Consider the following 21,844-nt stretch of genomic DNA (forward strand, 5'->3'; position numbering starts at 1 on the left):
GATCATGACAATTGCTCTGTGCACTTCGTTCTTCGATAACGTGGCAATAATATTGCAAGTTGTAAGTTTTATACAAAAGCAACCAACAAAGTTTTTTTTTTCCCGCTTAGAACACTGCTTTTTCAAGTTTTTACCACCGTAAGAGGACAATTAATTTTTAGATTTCTTAAGCTTGTTAGCTATAAGTGTTCAAACCAGTAATTCAGTGAAATCAGTAATTTATCAGTAATTTAGTGAAATGAGTAATTTAGTAACACCAGTAATTTATTAAAAATCAATAAGTTTCAGCAATTTACGAAAATCGGTTTCTATTTTTCAAAATCAAAATCTTTAAAGACAAAAATAAGATGAAATAGAAAATTTCTGAGCCCACAAGTTTCTTACGTGTCTTTGAGAAATCTAATCCCCTCACAGTTGCCCAGGTCAATGGATTAATTTCTCCCAAGATAAAACGGAAAACTATATTGCGATAGCGGCAATGCAAATTGCAAAACTTCAGCGAACTCAAATGACGGCAGCAAATCACATTACTCTACTATAATTTTGTTTTGAAAACAAATGTAGAGAACAATTTAGAAGGTAAAAAGAATCCAAATTTTTATGTATTTTATGCTTCAATGAATTAAAAATCTGAAACAGAATTTCAACTTATGTAGCCAAAGAATGAGTGTTGCGAAAAGGTACAGTGACTTTACAGAAAAGTCACATCGTTTGCTCCTCGGAAAAGTCACTCAATTTCCCATTCACACTATACAAACCCAATAGATTGAACATGAGTTGTAGTATAACTACTCTTTAATATAATCCCCAAATGGTACGGACAATCTCTTCACGTCAAGCATGTATTTCCGACCAAATGATCAAGAAGATGAACCAACATTGTTACTTAGAGTAAATCCTTACATTTAAAAAATATAATATTAAACAACTTATGGATCTTTTTTAACAAAATATAAATTTACGAGTCAACTTTTATATTAAAAAAAATAAATTGAAACCATGACCTGAAATTTCAAAATCCTACTTTTTGGAGAATTTGAGATTTAAAATCTTGATATAAATTTTTGAAGTTAAAATTTTGTGCGAATTTCATAAGCAAACAATGATTTGAAATAAAAATATGAAATTATTATCCCAATCGCATGACCAAGTGCTGCTAAAGACTATTTTGACCCTACCCCCAAACGTAAGGTACCAATTTAGAGCCTGTTTGGATGGGCTTATGCCTATAAGCTGCAAACAGCTTATAAGCTAAAAATAAATAAATTGGGGTAGTCTAATTTATTTTTTTGGCTTATAAACTGCTTTAGATAAGCTAAGTCAAATGGGCTCAATTATTTTTTTGAGCTTATTTTAAGCACAAAATGACTTGAAGCTGGCCAGCCAAACACTTAAAAAAGCTGAAAACAACTTATACGGAACTTTTAAGCCAATCCAAACGGGCTCTTAGTCATTTTACCTCAGAAAACAACAGGAAAGGAAGCTTCCCCCCCTCCAAAGAAAAAAAAAAAAAAAAGGAAATCACAGGTAAGAAGAATTGTATAGGTAACGAAAGGGATTGCTCATCTTTGGGTGTGGAAAAATTAGCAAAGAAGAAAACTCAACCCCCCCACCTTTATCTCTCTGAATTGGACTCAGAGAGAAAAGAGAAGACTTTCTTTTTTTGTCATTGTTTTATAGAAATCTTTCCAAATTGAGATGGATCAGATATTGAACAAAGTGGGTTCTTACTGGATAGGTAAAAGAGCCAACAAGGAGCTTAATTCTGTTGGTGATGACATTAATGTATGTCCCTTTTTAACCCCCCTCATCTTTACATTTTATTTACTTTCTTCCAATTGCATTATTGGTTTTTATTTGAATCTTGATTGTTTCTGTTTTTGCTATGATCTAATTTTGGGAATTCTTTATTTATGTTTTGTGGAAACGATAAAGAGTTAGATTTCTTAGATAGTCGTTCAACTAATACTTATTATCTCAGGAAGTCAAAAAATTGGAATCACGAAGAAGGGTAACTTTCTGAGATAATAAATATTAGCTAAGTGACTGTCTGAGAAATCAATCCAAACAATAAAGTACAGGTTCGATTGCGTAATTCACCTGAATGATTAACAAGTTTGTCTTTAATTGTGTGAATTTTGCTAAATTAGGAGGGTTTTAAGTCACTAGGTTCAAAGTACTAATGCAAGTGGGTGCATACTTAATTAGCTCCCGTTTGGCCATTGATTTTGAAGTTAAAACTTGAAAATTTGAAGTTGTGTTTGGACATGCATTTTACATGATTTTTTTTTTTTTTGAAGTTTTGTGAGTGGAAGTGAAATTTCTCCCAAAAACTGGACTTGACAATGTTTTGAAGATAAATTTTTAAAATCTGATCAGGTTATATTTGAAGATAAATTTTCAAAATCTGATCCGAAATCTATGGCCAAACTCTAGCTTAGTATACTATGGTTCAAGCTGAGGATAGTGGTTGTGACCATAAGTTGCATTTCTCCTTCAGTCCTGATTATTTCAGGTTTTCTTATGGTCTAAATTTTGGGAATTCTTAATTATGTTTGTGGAAGCTTTAAACTTTTTACAGCTTTGATTGCATAAGTTACCTTAACGACTAGGATGTTTATCCTTCGTCGTCTAAATTTGCTGAATAAGCTCTTTCTCCCCAAGTGTTTTTGTTCAACAATTAAGGTAGTACAACGCAGGATGTGTGGTAGGTGCACATCCTGATAGGTGAACTGAGTATTGTATTTAAGTGGGGGAAGGATTGAGGGATGGGTCCATTATTCACTGAGTTCCAAAGTTGGAAACAACGAATTTCTTGGTTATTTAAACAAGGGAAAAGGTCCAAATATACCCTTAACATTTGCGATATGTCTTCCACTGTATCGGCCAAAGTAGACCAACTTTTCCATGGTAGAGAACCGTTAGTGAAAGGGACATACTTGAGACGAAAGATAGGCATGTAGGGTATATTTGGACCTTTCTCAAATTTTCGGAGTTCTATTTGGACCTTTTCGATTGTTCAGGGGCATGCTTCAAATTATTGCAGAGCGTAGATATAAATCAATTTGATAGTTTAGGGTAAATTTAGATCTTTTGTTGTGGCTCTAATATGGAAAATGGTAAGCCAAGTTGGACAACCTTTACAAGTAAGCACATTTTTGAGACAAAAGATAATGATGTGGGCTTTCATGGACCGATAGGTTAACGGAGGGTAAATGTACGACAAATCGAATACTTCAGGGTACATTTGAACTTTTTCTCTTAAATAAAGGTGGAACCATTATTTTATGTGAGTCTGAAGTAGTGTTTGAAGTTGGTGAATACGTTGTACAATTACATTAACTTATCGATTAACTAAATATCTGGTTCAATTTGCTCAAATACTCCATCTAAAGGTGTCTCTTATGGTGAGAGCCCGACGCTACCATCCAAGAAACTTGGCAGTTCTAGATTTATGGCCTGTAAGGCAGGGGGTGTGGGGGTTATGGTTTACCGAATCAAAGGAAAGTTTCCGTATCATTCCTTGTTTCAAGTGAGTTAATTTTGTGGAAGTTGTCTAAGTGCGTATTCGCTTCTTTTTAGAGATTGTACGGAAAGTGATGTAAAGAATTCAGAAATTAAAGGAAATGTGATGTGGCAAAATGAGAATCTGGACTTGAAGGACTAACTCTGAAACTATATTCTTTTTAACTTTGTGGTGCCAGTTAGTGAAGTATAAAATAAAGCATTCGAAGATTCCATTTTGCTGATTCCTTTGCAGCTTGGTTATCAATGGTGGAACTATATGATAATTTGGTCCATGTCCTAACTATTCAGAACGACTAAAACTTGGATAAATTTGACTTCTGTAACATCATGGAAGTTAATTTCAACACGGAGAATACTTCCGTTGGCATTTTTGAGATTATTTACGGAGTGATGACTTTTGAAATTGGTTCTCGCCTTCTCGGTATATATTTTGGATGTACTGCTTTTTCAACTTAGATGTATTGGGACATGGCTCGTTGACTGTAAATGGGAATGCAAAACCCTTCTTATGGAAAATGCATTGATAACCAGGAGACACCACTAGATTTAATTTTTGGATAAGACTTCCACATGCAACAAGCTTTAGTGGAGGCGTGGTACTACTAGGTTTTGTCGCTGATATGCTAAAAATTTACAACTTTTTGGATGAGCAGTCTCTTCTCTCTCATGCTGTTGCTCTTCAAGTTTTTATGTATTTCCTATGTGGTTCCTAGACAAATTCTAGATTTGCTATTGCTGGTCTAAGGCTCATGTGGACTTAATTGTGTGGTTGGCCTTTAATTTTGATGAATTGCATCTCTTGTGCCTTTATTAGGGCCTGTTTGGACATGAGGTTTTTTATCCCCCTTTTTTTTTCTTTTTTTTTTTTCAAAAAATATTTTCGAAACATTGTTTGGTTATGGATTAGAATCATTTTTCGGTTAGTTTTTTAAGATGAGTTTTTCAAATCTGAAAAAGAGAATTGAAATGCATGTCCAAACACAACTTCAACTTCCAAATACCATTTTTCAACTTCAAATTCGATACTACTTTTTTTTTTCTTTTTTCTTTCAAATATCACTTAATTCATGTCCAAATGCCTAGTTGATTGTTTTCAAAGAACAATATAATTCTGTATATACAGTGGAGATGAAGGAGCCTTCTGTGCATCTTCTCTACCGTTATTGTTTAACATGAGCATAAGCTTGACAGTTGGGCATGCCGATGAATGCGACATTGTGAAGCTATTAACTGTGAATGCAAGAAATAAAACAAATTGAAAATACTTTTATCCTCCAGATGATGTGTATAATCCAATAGAAACTTTTATGTGTTAGTATGATAGTTCTTCAGGATAAAAAGAAGGAAACCAAAGGCACTAAGTGTCCTGCTGCACTGAAGCTAATGACCGTAATTGATGGGTAGATTTAAAGAATTTCCGGTTCAGCAAAATCTTGATAATACCTGCAAAGGAGGCTCAGTTGGTTGAGCAAGGGGCTTCCATAATGGAGGTCTCAGGTTCGAAACCCCCTGCCTATGACAACAGGGGATTTGCCTTCTGGGTCGAGCTCGTCACATGGGGCTTGCCTAGTGCGGGTTATCTCTTCTGTGTGGTTTGTGGGCTATTGCACAGGAGCGGGGTTTACCCTGTGCGCACCCGAAGGGTAGTGGCTGCGGGTTCCCTGGTCATTAAAAAAAAAATAAAAAAAATCTTGATAATGTCACTTTTCTAGCACATCAGTTGAAACAAGTGTAGAACTATTATATTATTTCTAAGGAACAATAATAGATCTTTGCCAAATAATTCCAAACTTAGCAAACGTCTATTATTATTTTTTGGCTTAATACCTAGATAGCCCCTTAAACTTGGCATATTTTGTAAGATAGATACTCAGACTTAGTTAGTGACTAGATAAACACTTGAATTTGGCAAAAGTGTATATTTTAAATACTCGTGTACATAAGGTCAAGTGTGTGAAATACACTTGCGTATGATGTGTTGAGTGGACCAATTATTGAAAGGCACATGTAATTTTTAAAAAGTTTATAAAAATATAGCTAAATTATATATTAAAAATTTGAAAAGTACTTATGTAGAAGAAATATAATAAGGAAAGGAGTTACGAGACCCACATGGAGTTATTTTTGGAAATGTAAAAAGTCAATTACATATTTAAAGTAATTTGAGTAAAAAAGAGAAAGCATAATTTGATTTATTCAATCGCTCAACTGTGACGTGCAAAACATGCATTTGCCATGTCATCGTGAGATGCCTATGAGATACACTTTTGCCAAGTTTAAGGGTCTATCTGGTCATGTCTATCTTACAAAACGTGCCAAGTTTAAGTGCCTATCTAGGTATTAAGCCTTATTTTTTTCATCTCAAAAACAAAAAAAAAAGAAGATGTTTGCTAAGTTTGGAATTATTTGGCAAAGAGCAATTGGTTCCCACTATTCACTTCTCTGTGTGGTGTTAGGAAAGTGGCTATGGAGATTTGGGGTAGAGGTAAATGCTTTTTAGAAGGGGGTAATTGCGGAGAAGTATGGGGTTATGGAAGGGGGATGGAGCACTAAAAATGCCCCACTCCCATACGGGTGCGGGCTATGGAGAAATATTTTAAAGGAGTGGGAAGAGTTCAACGAGAATACTTCTTTTCGAGTGGGTGAGGGAAGTAGGGTGAGTTTTTGATGTCATAGGTGGTGTGGAAACAATATTTTGAAACTCTCTTTTCCTAACATGTATAGGATTTCTTGCCAAAAAAGGATGTCGGTTGTACAGTTATGGAGTTTACAAGGGGGAGAAGTATTTTGGGATTTGAGGTTTAGAAGAAACTTTCCAGACTGGGAAGTTGAAGAATTTCAAAACTTGGTTAGTTTGGTCAACCAACAAAAAATTACTATTGGTTGTCAGGATGTTTGGAAATGGGAAATGGGGAAACGGCGCCTTTTCCGTCAAATCTTATTATGTGAAGCTTTTGGTGAGAGAGGAGATTGTTTTCCCACATACCTCGATATGGATCCCTAGAGTATTGTTTTCCCACATACCTCGATATGGATCCCTAGAGTACCAAGAAAGGTGTGCTTCTTCACTTGGTTAGCTACGAGGGGGATGATCTTGACAGCGGAGAACTTAAGGAAGAGGAAGATTACTTGTGTTAGTTGGTGTTTCATGTGCAAAGAATCAGGGGAAGACGTAAGACGCAGATCACCTACTTTTACATTGCCGTGTAGCATCTTCGCTATGGGGGGAGTTGATGAGCTGGTTTGGTTTCTAGTGGGTAATGCCGAGAACTGAAAGAAACCATGTTTAGCTGGACTCGTAGAAGACGGAGGAGGAGGTGCAGGGCATGTGAAGTTTCCCCTTTAGCATTGATGTGGACCATATGGAGTGAGAGGAACAAGAGAGCTTTTGATGGAATAGAGAAAGATATCGTACACTTGAGAAATAGCCTCTTTTCCCTTATTTCTTTTTGGTGCACCCATGAGGTTACTTTTTGTATAGATGATTGGGCGACTTTCGTAGAAAATCATGTATTCTTGTAGGTATTTTCTATTTTTTGGTATACTTCTTGTATACGGGCTAGTTAATGCCCTTATTGTTAATAATATTCTTACTTCATCAAAAATAAAAAATAAAATATCTGTTTCAGCCGTTTTGGTTCATACTGATCTTTTCCTTTCCAATAATCAGTCATTGCAAAGCAGTATTGAAGGAGGAACAAAATGGCTGGTGAACAAGCTTAAAGGTTTGCGTTCTCTCTGCATAACTTGCCATGCTCTTCCATACCCTCCTCCCCCTTGTATGTTCAAAATTTGTTGTCTGCTCCACTAGCACACATGTCTTTCCCCGAGGCAGTTGGAGGGCAATGACAGGAAAATAAAATCTCTATGTTGCTGCCAAGTATATGTCAGAATAGTGTTTATTAATACTATGAATGGTGAGTAAACTAGTTGAATAAGAAATCAGGAGTGCCAGGGAGAAACATTTTCTTGTAAGTATCTCAGTGTGCTTATTGTTTGTGCTTATCTGACCTTTTCTCGTTGTGTCTTCTCTTGAGTCGAGGGTCTTTCGGAAACAGCCTCCCTATCTTCCGAGATAGGGGTAAGGCCTGCGTACACTTTACCCTCCCCAGACCCCACACTGTGGGATTTCACTGGGTATGTTGTTGTTGTTGTCGTCTCAGTGTGCTTATTCATTTCTCTCCTTTTTTTTTTTTTTTTTGGTGGCGAGGGATGGTAAGGCACAGTGAGGAAGCTTTTCGTTTGTAAAGAGGGAACATTGGTTGAATATGGTGTACATAATCTTTCTCTAGTTATGCTTTTGTTGAGGGTTAGCTGTGGTTTATAAGACTATTCTCTGACTGGGAAGTCCCTTGTTCATTTTATTGAGGATTTTCTAGTTTTATCAACAATATCTAAAGTATGTTGTTTTGTACAAGTCAAAACCTTTATCATCCCTGCCTAATCTTGGTTTGTAGGAAAAATGCAAAAGCCATTGCCAGATCTTCTGAAGGAGTATGATATTCCAGTAGGTATTTTCCCTCGGGATGCTACGAATTACGAGTTTAATGAAGAGACGAGGAAACTCACTGTCTATATACCCTCTATATGTGAAGTTGGTTACAAGGATTCATCTGTACTACGCTTCTCTACAGCTGTTACTGGATATCTGGAAAAAGGAAAGCTAGCTGACATTGAAGGAATGAAAACAAAAGTGATGATGTGGGTAAAAGTTACTGCCATCTCATCTGAAAAATCCAAGGTTCATGTCACAGCTGGGTTGAAGAAATCCCGGAGTAGGGAGGCTTATGAGGTTCTGAGAGATGGAGTAGCTATTGAAAAGTTCTAATGATATAACCGGCTTTGAACGTTTAATGTACTATGAGGCCATTCCGAGGGCTCAGAATTACAACTTTTGTATGTCCAACTCTTTATTTCTTCTTTTTTATGTGCTGCTGCGATCGCTGTGTTGATTTTCTAAGTTTGATTTCAAAGTTTGTTCCTTACCTTTGGCATGTTAGAGTAAGTAACAAACTCACCAAAGCCAGATCAGGCATTTGGCTCACAAATTTTTGCAGGGAAAATTTGAAACATTTTTATTGAGGCATTCCTTCCTACTAGTTCACACTCCCGACTAGTTCTTTTCAACGTTCGAGCTATTTGAACCTATTTCAACTTAAAACAACTTGCAATATTCTGTAATGACATATTAACAATACTGTGTGAATTTAATCAGCCGTAAAGATCGGGGGAAGGCTAAGGGGAGGTTAACAAAGCTTAAAAAGTTACTGAAGTTTGTCGAGGAAAGAAGATACAAAATCTTTATGAAAGAAAAAGGAGATTGTCTGTTCATTTATCATTTGGTCAAGTAAAGCAGTTCAGCTAATATCATGTAAAGGCAAAAAATATACATTTTAGTACGTGACATGGAGAGACACGTCCTCGACGAAACATATATTTGAGAAAATCGCTTCAATAAAGATTAGCTCTCAGCGTACCTCAACCTTAGCAGCCCTTCAATAACCTTCATCAACCTCAATTGGAAAAATTTGAGCCTAAAGTATAAGAGGAACACTTTATTACGTGTTCAGGTGTTTAATCGAAACAGATAGTAGTTTGATTTATCTAAACAAAATTTGAACATCTAAATTTTAACTTTAAAATATTGAGTTAATCTAATTCAATTTAGCTCTGAAGATTAGTCAAATTGACGAGTGACGAGTAAAAGCAAACAAAGGGAGTAGTTCTGAAAATGCAAAACTCTTGTGCAACAAAGGGTGTTTACGGTAAAGAAGCCGACCCAATTACCAAGTCCGACGAGGTGTGGAATTGCAGTGGGAAGGAAAGGATTGTCTATATATGGTGCCTACTTGCAGACAGAAAGGTTAATATCTTTGGGACGTGTGATACTATTGAGCCTAAGCAGATTGTAGGGAAGAGGCTTAGAGCGCTACAGAAGGTAGATAGGATGGAAGTAACAGATAATTATCAGTTAGGGAATGATCATTCCCTCATGATAAACTCTTATTAGTTCCAACATTCAGGAATAAAGTCCACGCTGTATCTGTAACTGGAGAAGGCACAACATTTGCACCATTGTTCCTGCAGCTGCAGTACATCACAAGCAACAGTGTCACAAGCAGAGAGCCTTTGCAAAAGAGCGATGAGAAGCTATTAGAGAATAAAATTGTTGACAGTGGTATTGAAGAAGCAGTGCTTGATCGATGTATCTCTAGCAGTAAGGACTTGCACATGATTATTTTTTGATGTTTATTTCCATTTCTTAGCATTTTCTGATTTGCCAAAAACTTAAGATACGGGATTTAACATGTTCATGTATACATATCTGTTTAGAGAGTTTGTGGATTGTTATTCAATACTGGGAATTCTTGGACTATTAATTACTCGGGTGGGATCTGGGTTAAGTCATGACATGAGTTTTACTTGGGATGTGATGGTCCTGTTAGCCTCAAGGTACTCAGAAGTCTATTCCACTTTCTTCTTATTTAATTGGCTTCCTATATTATTAGGGGGAGAAATTATTCTTAGTCCTTTATTTTTATTTTTTTAAGTTTTATGACATTTGTTTTTTCAAGTTTTATGACATTTTTACAAGAGATGTTCATTTTTTACAAGAGATGTTCATTTTTTACACATAAAAGATCTGCATAAGGTGTACAAAGTTTTCAGCCATCTTGTGTTTCCAGCTCAAAAGATTACATGGCCGTCTGCATAATCCAGCTGCTACTGCTGTCGTGAAAACTGTTAGGATTGGAAAAGTCTTCTATTCATAACCGGAACAGAATTACAATAGGAGGAGCAACTCTCACACTCAACTATTACAAAAAACCAATCCTAAACTGAATACCTGTATCTCATTCAAGTGTTTTCCTTACTGTTTTTCTCTCTTGCTCTTGGTGATGCTCCAAATGATAGAAGGCTTCCCTATTTATAGGGATGAAATGAACCTATTGATGTCATTTGTGACTCAAGCAAGCACTTGACAATTTGCCAAATACAAGGAAGATGTTTTCTTCCTCAAAACAAGGGAAATGTTTTCTTCCTTGTTTTCTTCCTTAAAATGAGGGAGATGTTTCCTTCCTTAAATTATGGGATGGACCCAACAAATCTCCCCCTCCAGTCCCATACACCTGAAGGAGGGTACACTGGCTTTTAGTTTGAGTGTATGCCGACAAGTTCTTTACACAATTCGAACTTGTCTCTCGGTACCACCTTGGTCAGCATGTCTGCAGGATTGTCGTTTGTGTTGATCTTGGAGAGCTTCAGTTCATGTTGCTCGACTGCTTCTCTGAGCCAGTGATATCGAACGTCAATATGTTTTGTGCGTGAGTGGTACCTCGAGTTTTTGCTGAGATCCATAGCGCTTTGACTATCACAATGAACTGTGTATTCTTCTTGTCGGAAACCCAGTTCTTGAAGGAAACGTTTCAGCCACATAAGCTCCTTCCCAGCTTCAACTGCGGCAATGTATTCGGCTTCTGTGGTTGATAGTGCTACAAACTTTTGTAACTTGGATTGCCATGACACAGCTCCCCCTGCAAATGTGAATATATAACTCGAAGTTGATTTCCTGCTATCATAATCCCTTGCCATGTCAGCATCAGTGTAACCTTCCAAAATCGGCTTAGCTCCCCCATAGCACAAACATAGTCTGGATGTACCCTTCAGGTACCATAGTATCCACTTGACAGCTTCCCAATGTTTTATTCCTGGATTTGATAAGTATCTGCTCACAATACCGACATCATGAGCAATGTCTGGCCTTGTGCACACCATTGCATACATCAAACTTCCAACTGCTGAAGAGTAGGGCACTGCTTTCATCTTCTTCTTTTCTTCTTCGGAAGAAGGACAACTTTCCTTTCTCAACTTGAAGTGATTTGCTAGTGGAGTACCAACAGGCTTGGTATTTTTCATGTTGAACCTTTTGATCACGCGTTCAACGTATTCCTCTTGTGACAAGAACAACTTCTTTGCCTTTCGATCACGAATGATTTTCATGCCCAAGATATGTTGTGCAGGGCCTAAGTCTTTCATATCAAAGAACTCAGACAAATCTTTCTTCAAGTTGTTGATCATAGTTGCATCCTGGCCTACTATCAGCATATCATCCACATAGAGCAGAAGGATGATAAATTTTCCATCGGGGAACTTCTTCAAGTACGCACAATGATCTACAATTGTTATTTTGTATTGATGTTTCAGCATGAATGAGTCGAACTTTTTGTACCATTGCCTTGGGGCTTGTTTGAGACCGTAGAGACTCTTCCTTAACTTGCAAACGAGATGCTCTTTCTTTGGGATTCAGAAACCATCGGGCTGCTCCATGTATATTTCTTCCTCCAAATCACCATGTAGAAAAGTTGTTTTCACGTCCATCTGCTCAAGTTCAAGATCCATACTTGCCACCAATCCGAGAACCACTCGGATAGACATCATCTTCACAACCGGCGAAAAAATCTCATCAAAGTCGATTCCTTCCTTCTGTTGGAAACCTTTGACTATGAGCCTTGCCTTGTACTTCAAGCCTTGCCTTGTACTTCACGATATTTCCGCTAGCATCTTTCTTGAGCTTAAAGACCCATTTGTTCTTCAAGGCCTTCTTTCCCGGAGGAAGTTTCACCAACTCATATGTTTGATTCTTTTGTAAAGAATTCATTTCTTCCTCCATGGCCTGTCGCCAATTGGATTTTTCACGATGAGATTGAGCTTCTTGAAAGCTCTCTGGCTCCCCCTCGCTGGTAAGAAGGATCCATTCTGTTGGCGAGTATGACCTTTGAGGGATTAACCCTCGTGTAGAGCGTCGAACTTGATTATTTCCAGTTGCGTCTTGGGGTGAAGGCTCCCCCTGCTCAAGAATTTCTTCGTTTTGATCATCATCAACATCTGTCGGATCAATGTTTTCTTGTTCATCATGGACATTATCATGAAGTTCCTCGTTGTTGAGAGGAATGTGTGGTGATTCAGGGACATCATCTGGAGCATGATAACTTCGTTGCTTATTGACTGTTGGAGCACACTCATGAAACTGGTTTTCATGGAACACAACGTCTCTACTTCGAATCACTTTCTTCATTTCGGGATCCCACAGCCTGTATCCGAACTCTTGATCTCCATAGACGATAAAGATACACGGAGTTGATCTGAGATCAAGCTTCTGCCTCAACTCCTTGGATACATGCACAAATGCCTTGCACCCGAACACTTTCAAGTGAGAATATGAAATATCTTTCCCAGACCATATATTTTCTGGAACTTCAAAGTTCAATGGGACTGAAGGTGACCTGTTTATAAGATAACAAGCTGTCAGAACAGCTTCGCCCCAGAATGGCTTTGGCAGTTTAGCCATACTGAGCATGCATCGGACTTTCTCAACAATAGTGCGGTTCATTCTTTCAGCTACACCGTTATGTTGTGGTGTTCGTGGCACCGTTTTCTCATGTCTGATCCCATGTTCAGCACAATATGCCAAAAACTCTCGGGAAGTGTACTCGCCTCCATTGTCGGATCGGAGACATTTCAGCTTCTTTCTAGTATCCTTTCCTACCATAGCATGGAATGTCTTGAAACGATCAAATACTTGATCCTTCGATTTGAGACAATAAGCCCAAACCTTCCGTGATGCGTCGTCGATGAATGTCACGAAGTATTTGCTACCACCAAGAGATTCTTCTTCAATGGGTCCACACACGTCAGAGTGGACAAGGCTCAGCAACTCGGAACGATTCTTTCTGGTGGAACTGAAAGAAACTCTATGTTGTTTCCCGAATAAACAGTGATCACAGGGATCCAAAGTTACCTCTTTATCTATTGAGATGGCTTCTTTCTTTGCAAGAGTCGTCAATCCCTTCAGACTCATGTAGCCCAATCGTCTATGCCACAAGTTTGGCGATGTCTCTTCTTCAACTGCATTGAGACTCGGTCGATACAACTTTACATTGGTTTTGTAAAGAGTACCACAAATATGTCCTCTAGCAATAACCATAGAGCCTTTGGACAGCTTCCACGTACCATCCTTGAACAGATTTCCATACCCCTGTCGATCCAGAGCTACTCATGAGATCAGATTCAATCTCAGATCCGGAACATGACGAACCTCTTTCAACACAAGTGAGCTTCCATTGCTGTTTTTTATGTGCACATCACCAATGCCAACAATGCTCGAGAAACTGGTGTTGCCCATATTCATAACGTCGTGGTCTCCAGATTTATAAGTACTGAACAAATCCCGGTGTGGAGTGGCATGGAATGATGCAGCGGTATCAATCACCCACTCAATATCATTTGTGCCCACGTGTAGGCATGCTTCCTCTCCGCATGTAACAAGTGCAATGTCTGGTGACACGGTGACCATGTGTCACGACCCAACCCCGTAGGCCACGACTAGTGTCCGTGCTGGACACCCAAACGTACCCCATAACCCAAACCGGCATATTAGCAGAATATATAGATATAAAAGTCAAATGGCGTCACTAACTATCCAGATGAACAGAATATAGCACGTAGAAGCCGACAAGGCTATCACAGATCATATCAACCCAAAGCATACACAGAACCCACATGTATGTCTACAGACCTCTACAGAACACATCAGAATCATAAGACGGGACAGGGCCCCATCGTACCCCTGAATAGCACACATATGTACAATGGCAAAAGACTGTACCAAAACGTAGGCTCCGAACAATAGAGCACTCTAAGATAGCAGAATATAGTCCTAAGCAGGCGGATCAGCAAATCTGTCGTCTGTACCTGCGCGGCATGAAAACGCAGCCCCCGAAGAAAGGGGGTCAGTACGGAATATGTACTGAATATGTAAAGCCTGAAGTACAGAAACGAAATCATAGTCAAAACAAAACTTGCAGAAAATGAGTGTAATATCCAGATTATCAAATGCATATTTCCAAAACATAATGAACGTATGCAGAAACATATGCCATATCATATCCGGCCCCCGTCAAGGGACACGGTGAACAGAACGTGGTTGCCACCCCGACACTGGCGCCACGACACATCATGCTCTAGAATAGGGAATAACCCCGTATCATAACATATCATATTAGATGGTCATATCAAATCATATCATGTCATATCAGAATGTGTGTACATGGCACAACATACTCCACAACCCATGTACAAGTAAACCTGCCCCCTCACATCGAGGCACGACGAACAATGCAGTGGAATACGCTTGACAACATATCCTGGCCCGGGCTTAGTGAGGGAAACATTGAGGCATCCACGAGTGGAGTAGTGAAAAACTAAATGCAATATAAAATACCATATATTTCCAGAGACTCAATAAGACATGTCGAATGACAAATCGAAATAATGAAATCGGACAGAATCATAGTAAGTGTATTTCGGATGTCATAATAAGTTACGAGAAATAATCTTTCTGAGGTCGCTTCCATATTCCAAAATAGTTTACAAGACTCACGGGATCTATTAAAACAGTTGTCCTTTAGTAGCTAGAAGGATAGTTAAAACGTTTCATTTTACATGGCTTGGAAATAAGACATTAGTACAATAAGAGACAAGTCGGGAATAGTGGGCCCACCTCGGGTCAAATGAAGCGATGGGCGCAAATTACGTATATTAGGTCTATAGAGTCATCCATGGAGGTCCTAGGGACATTCCCTAACTTTCTAGGCAATTTGTAAAAGCTTACACAATTCTTTCAACAAAACATACAATTAGGATTCAATTCTATTGAATGGAAAGAGGACATTTTCAATCTCGAGTTTCTATGAATAGAATACTTTCCGAGGCTCAATTCCAACCCTAGTACACCTAGGACATGCCAAGAGAAGGAAAGGGACAACTTTACATACCTTTTTCGCCCTTTACGCTAGTCCAAATTCAAATCCTGTTTCGTCCAAACTCTACAATTCGTCACATTTACCAAATATTAACTATAAGGCTTCAAGAATTCAATCTTAATTCATAGTTTTCTACAGAAATTTGGGCAACATCTCCCCTATACAAATAGCATCCCCGAGAATTTAACTCGGCCAAAATAATTCAACAACAACACCAACACCAACAATCATTACAAAACACAATATAGCATAACTAGTCTTCTTTCCAACATAGTGCAATAGCTTTCATTCCAACTTCACATTTTCAATTCAATACCAACATTCTCATATTCATTTACTAATCAAGATCACTCCAATAAAATTCGGAAACATTTCATATCATTTTACAAAATATTCACAAAATATACAAAATATACAAATTTTCCACCAAAACAATAATTCATCCGAAACTTCTAATCTTCAACATACATATTCATAACATATTTCCATCTTCCAATTTCATCAACAATAATTATAATTTGCACCTTAACAACTTCATTTCCATAATATCATAAAATCATTCTAAAATGACATGACCTTCTACATTCCATTCCAATACCAACTTAAACCATTTAACCTTCATTTACATTATAAGGATCACAACAACACAACTAACACACTAAACAAATTTAATTCATTCCCATTTCTTCACTATGCACCACACGGCCAACACCCCATTTTCACTTCAACCAAATTCATTCAACTTTCATTTTCCAATATAAAGTCCACTACAACTACAACTAGAATACAACATAAAATTCAACTATAACCTTCATTTACATTATAAGGATCACAACAACACTACTAACACACTAAACAAATTTAATTCATTCCCATTTCTTCACTATGCACCACACGGCCAACACCCCATTTTCACTTCAACCAAATTCATTCAACTTTCATTTTCCAATATAAAGTCCACTACAACTACAACTAGAATACAACATAAAATTCAACTCATCATATGTATACAACATAGCATACACACGGCCACATACTTACATACACACCCACTTTGCAAACTTCCATATTTCCATAATTTCTACTCATTTCTACATACTACAACACAAACAAACCTTCATAACATAATAAAAAAGAATTGATTCTTACCTTTTTCTCCAATCTTCTTCACTTGACCAAGTTGTCAACTTGATGAAACAAGTGCCCTTTCTTTCAAAATAGTTACACCAAGTTGTAAAGGACCCTTAATTTAGTAGGAAAACCACAAGACAATAATTTTAGAAGCAAGATTTTCAAGGGGTGAAATCTTCAAGCTAGGGCCGAATGGCCTTCAAGCTTTTGCTCTTCTTTTTGTTGTTTTTCTCTTTCCTTGTTTCTTGAAACTTCTTATAGATAATTGATGAATATATGGTCCCCTTTATTAATTTTAGCACATGGATTTTTTTTTTAAGTTGTGGGCTTGGGCCTATGTATGGCCGGCCACCCCTCTTTATTGGGCTTGGATTTTTCATCATTTTTTTTTAGCCCAATGACTTATGGCTCGCATTTTGTAATTCCTGAAACTAATTTCCAAAAGTCCAATTTTTGCCCCTAGCCTTCCTCAACACTTCCATATTAATATTCTTCCATAAACAACTCACGTGTTAAATAAAATCAATAATTACCTTATTCCTTACAAGCCAAAATTATTTCCAATTTTCCCGAATACGCGAAGATACGGGATATAACACCATGGTCTCACCATCTTCCTTGCTCGAACTCTGGTTATTTTGAGGTTGCTCCCGTTTAAGCTTTCGACACTCCACCTTCTTGTGGCCATAGTTGCCACAATAGTTACAATAGCCCTCGAACCAAGTGTTGGTATCGACGGACTTTCTCCGCTCTCGTGATCTCCCTCGAACTTGAGATCTTCTTCTACTTTGACCTCGACCTCTACCTTTGCCTCGGCCTCTTCCTCTACCTCCGCTTCTACCTCCATTGCGTCCATTATTTTCAGAAACAAGGGCATATGATTGATCTACCCCGGCTTCTTTTCTTCGCGATTCCTCATTTATTAAGGCGTCTGTGACCATCTGCTTGGTCACCTTACCATTGGGGGTGGAATCACTGAGAGTGACGACAAGAGTCTCCCAGCTATCAGGTAGAGAACTTAGGAGCAAGATTGCTTGCTCCTCATCTTTGAGAACCCATTCGGCTGCACTTAGCTGGTTCACGAGATCTTAGAACTGACTTGTGTGTTCTGTGACAGAGGTACCGCTACGTAGCTTGTGATTTACCAATCGCCTCATCAACAATGTTTTATTTCGAGCCGTTTTTGCTTGGTACATGCTCCCAAGCTTTCCCCAAAGTTTGTAAGCACTCGTTTCCTGCGCGACATGATGGAATACACTATGGTCAATCCACTGTCGAATTTGTGCGACCCTTTTCTTATTCATTCTTGCCCATTCTTCGTCTGTCTTCTTGTCGGGTTTGGCACCTTTATTTTCGAGCGGCTCGGCTAAATCCTTCATATTTAACAAGTTCTCCATACGAGGTTTCCACATGTTATAATTTGAGGATGTTAGCGGAATCAGGGTATCCGATGATGATTTCTCCATGATAAAGTGCACCTAATCTGCTTGTACTGGACTGTGGAAGCAGAATCAGGCAAAACGGGACTCACGGTTGAATCCGGAATGGTCGAAAACCTAGGGAATTGGTCTAACCAATCTGAAAAACGGACAAAAATAGAGTGAACCGGGCTGCACTAATTCAAACCGAACCGGGCCGGTTTAACCACTGGCTGGTTGAAAGAGTCAACAAAAGGATGATGTGGCAATTGGACTTTGACCAGATCTGGTTCTGGTCAAACGGGTTGGTCTGGACAAAACGGGTCGGGTCGGACGGGTTACTGGGTCGGATCGGGTTTCTCCGGTCGTCTTCTCCGGCGGGCTGGTGGCTGGAAGGTGGCGGAGCGGCGGCGGCGATGGTGGACAGAGAAACTTTGACTGGACTTTTGGAGGCCTTCCGGTGGTCTAAAAATTCCGAAAAATATATATTCGGAATCCTCGAAACGAGATCTTTCTAATGGTATGCTCAGAGCACAATTTTGGGATAAAAAAGTTTTGACTGAAAATTTTACGAAACTTTAAAAGATTGTCCTGGAAGATTAACCAAGCTCTGATACCACTTGTTAGGATTGGAAAAGTCTTCTATTCATAACCGGAACAGAATTACAATAGGAGGAGCAACTCTCACACTCAACTATTACAAAAAACCAATCCTAAACTGAATACCTATATCTCACTCAAGTGTTTTCCTTACTGTTTTTCTCTCTTGCTCTTGGTGATGCTCCAAATGATAGAAGACTTCCCTATTTATAGGGATGAAATGAACCTATTGATGTCATTTGTGACTCAAGCAAGCACTTGACAATTTGCCAAATACAAGGAAGATGTTTTCTTCCTCAAAACAAGCGAAATGTTTTCTTCCTTATTTTCTTCCTTAAAATGAGGGAGATGTTTCCTTCCTCAAATTATGGGATGGACCCAACAAAAACTAAGCTAGCGTGGAAAGACAAAAGCGCTGTTGTTTGGATGTGGGTGCAATTAAGCCTCAGCTGATTGTAGGGAAGAGGCTTAGAGCACTACAGAGGGTAGATAGGATGTAAGTAACAGAGAATTATCAGTTAGGGAATTGCATCCTATCTGATTTAATTGGCTTCCTATATTATTTGGAGGCATTAGTATTGGAAACCTGTATAAAGTGTACAAAGTTTTCAGTCATCCTGTGCTTCCAGCTCAAAACTTTACATGGCCGTTTGGAGTTCCTATTGTGAATAATGTACTGTGCAACTTCTGTGCACGAGTTAACAGATAGTAGAAATTCTGATGTTATGATCTCTCAACCTTGGCCAGACCACCCTGTAAGTCTTCTAGCAATAAAGAAGCTAGATTGTTTTTTTTTCAGTAATTAAGAAGCTAGATGAATTAGGCGTTCCTTGCAGCAAGTTGATGCATAATTCCGAAAATTTTGCGATCACTTTTTCTGAAGGCCTACTATGTAAGTTCCAGTCACTGCTTTAATTATGTCAAGGTTGATAAATTCGGTATTTTATTGTGGCTCATAATAGCCAAAGAAGCTGCGCTATGGATCAAGTTGTAATGAAATATCTGTCCTTACTTTCTCATCAACAATTTCCTTGTCGTCTGGCCATGTCTTTTGTTAAAAATGTGCCATTGGCAAGATTCTTGCCGCCAACACTCTTGTTTCAGGCATGCCAGATAAAGGAAAGAGAAACTATGATAAAGAAAGCTTTTATGAAAGATATGGAAGAGACGGATTTGAATTTGGATATGGGAAGTATGCCAAGGCTGTTCAGTGCAAAGAATTGAGAATGGGATCATATTTAACTGTTGCTGCAGCTTATGCCAATAATTCTAACTTCATCACTTCATATTATAAGCCTACTGGTGGAACATTCACAAAGAAGTTTGCCTTGGTTGGAAAGGAATTGACTTGTGACAGTGATGGCTTCATTATAAGGACCTGGTTGTTTGATTGAGCTAATGAAGTTTGACATGGGAGGATTAAGTTGATTTCCATTTGATTCATGGTCATGGACCTTACTTTCTTGTTTTGATATATTTGGGGCTTCAGGAAATAGCAAGTCAGTCCAAGTGTTTGTGGCTTTAGGTATTGGATAATCACGTTAAACTAGTTCTCGAACACGTGTGTTGCATGTGTATTCCACACGAATTAGTACAAACTTCGTATAATAATAGAAATACTATTAGAATAAGCATGTGATGAGTTGTATGAAACTTAAAAAGTGCATGCAAGTTTAATATGATGAATTATGAGCCTATATGATCGATGTTTATTGTCTTGCAAAGAACAATTTTATTGAAAATTGCTATCAAATGAAGTTGAGAAGATATCCTTCATTTTGAAGAGTGAAAAAAACATTTGTTTAGCATTATTATTTAAAATTACTCCGATCACTATTATAATCTATTATTCTACACGATCAACAAATAATATAATCGTCTTCTTTTGCAACTCTTCTAATATATATAAAATGTTTAGCTTAAGAGTTATCTTGTTCATGATAGTTAAACAACACATATTTTATATATGAATATGAACAATATCGACTATGGTTACAAATGTTGGACATCTTAAAGTTTGTGCCATGTCTTTAACAAAGAGTAGCCTCCGCTTTTTTACAGCTGCATATATATCAAGAAGTTGTTGTTGGATGAAAATAGTATTTTGTAAAAGTTATACATAAATTCGATCAACATATGTCTTCAATAGAATGACTATTAGATCTTTGTTGATTTCATGGTGTACATCGGCAAGGAAGTAATAGTTATTTACTATAGAAATACTTAAATATGAATCATAAGCAAGATTAAATTCACGAATTTAAATTGTAACAGATAGAGATACATACTTTAACCCAACGAAACATAATTTACACTTGTGATCACAGAAACACAAAACACACATAACAAAAACGAAGAATGGCAATCTAATTTTTATAAGTACAATAAGATATGCCACTACTAGAACATTCTACATTTTGTATAAAGATGGGACGGAGAAAACTATAAAATATAATACGAGCAGAAAGTGGAAGAATTTCCGTCCGCCGTGTTGCGTAAGTTGCGAAGATTTAAGGGAGAGAGTATCACTGAGCTTCATTGCTTCATTATCTCTATGCATCAATATAGAACGACAAATATATCAAAAAAAGTGTACATATAGAAAGTTGTGTGGGAAAAAAAAGTTGGTCCGGAAGCATTCGATCATTTTTCTGTTATTCTTATTACTTATTTGCCGTGTTTACGTTTTCCGTTGCTCCGAACCGGGCTCATAGATAAAATTCTTGGGATCGGATACGTCCCACTTGTCTTCAAATCCTTAGAAAACAAATCTCTAATTGATTTTTTGGTTAAACCCGATTTTACCGGAAAGCAGTTTGACGCCGATTGTGGGGATAAACAGCTGTGCTGTCGTCCTGATTCATAGCAAAAACTCTTAACAGCCATTGACGTTTGGAGCTGTCCTGGTGAAGCATGTTTAACCATGCATAAATCGGCCAAGTAGCGCGTCCGGAAGCAGCATTCCCGAAGAAACAAGAAACCCATGGGGCTCGCGGTCAGAGGACCGACAAAACCCTGGTTAAGAAAGGACTGGTCACGTCGCCCTTTGAAGTAGCCCAAAAATATTAGGATTGCCGAGATAAGCGGGGTATAAGGAGTCACAGCCAGATCTGGAAATGGAACCGTAGATCTGGCGGAGCACATAGCAATCTTCAAAGCGACCATCACTAGACACAGCCTCAAGCGGCACGAGGTCGAGTCAGTCATGCCGAAAATATTCCAGCTCGTGAAGGGAAAGCTTTCTTGATACGTTCATGAAAGCTTATACTGGATATCGAAGAATCGAGATGCACGAAGAAGACGTCTTTTTTATAAAGTCTTTTTTATAAAGAGGAGGAACGAGGA

At 38.1% G+C, this 21,844-nt stretch overlaps 1 protein-coding gene across 1 annotated transcript; it reads left to right on the plus strand.

Annotated features, from left to right (window-relative positions):
- The first annotated feature begins 1,486 nt into the window (after positions 1–1,486).
- On the plus strand, positions 1,487–8,513 carry LOC132606773 (uncharacterized protein At5g01610-like). The gene is made up of 3 exons (XM_060320408.1): positions 1,487–1,785; positions 7,199–7,253; positions 7,986–8,513. The coding sequence occupies exons 1-3, from the start codon at positions 1,699–1,701 to the stop codon at positions 8,354–8,356; spliced, it is 513 nt and encodes a 170-aa protein (XP_060176391.1). The 5' UTR covers positions 1,487–1,698; the 3' UTR covers positions 8,357–8,513.
- The last annotated feature ends 13,331 nt before the right edge of the window (positions 8,514–21,844 follow it).

This window comes from Lycium barbarum, chromosome 8, assembly GCF_019175385.1.
Source record: "Lycium barbarum isolate Lr01 chromosome 8, ASM1917538v2, whole genome shotgun sequence".
NCBI classification, from domain to species: domain Eukaryota; kingdom Viridiplantae; phylum Streptophyta; class Magnoliopsida; order Solanales; family Solanaceae; genus Lycium; species Lycium barbarum.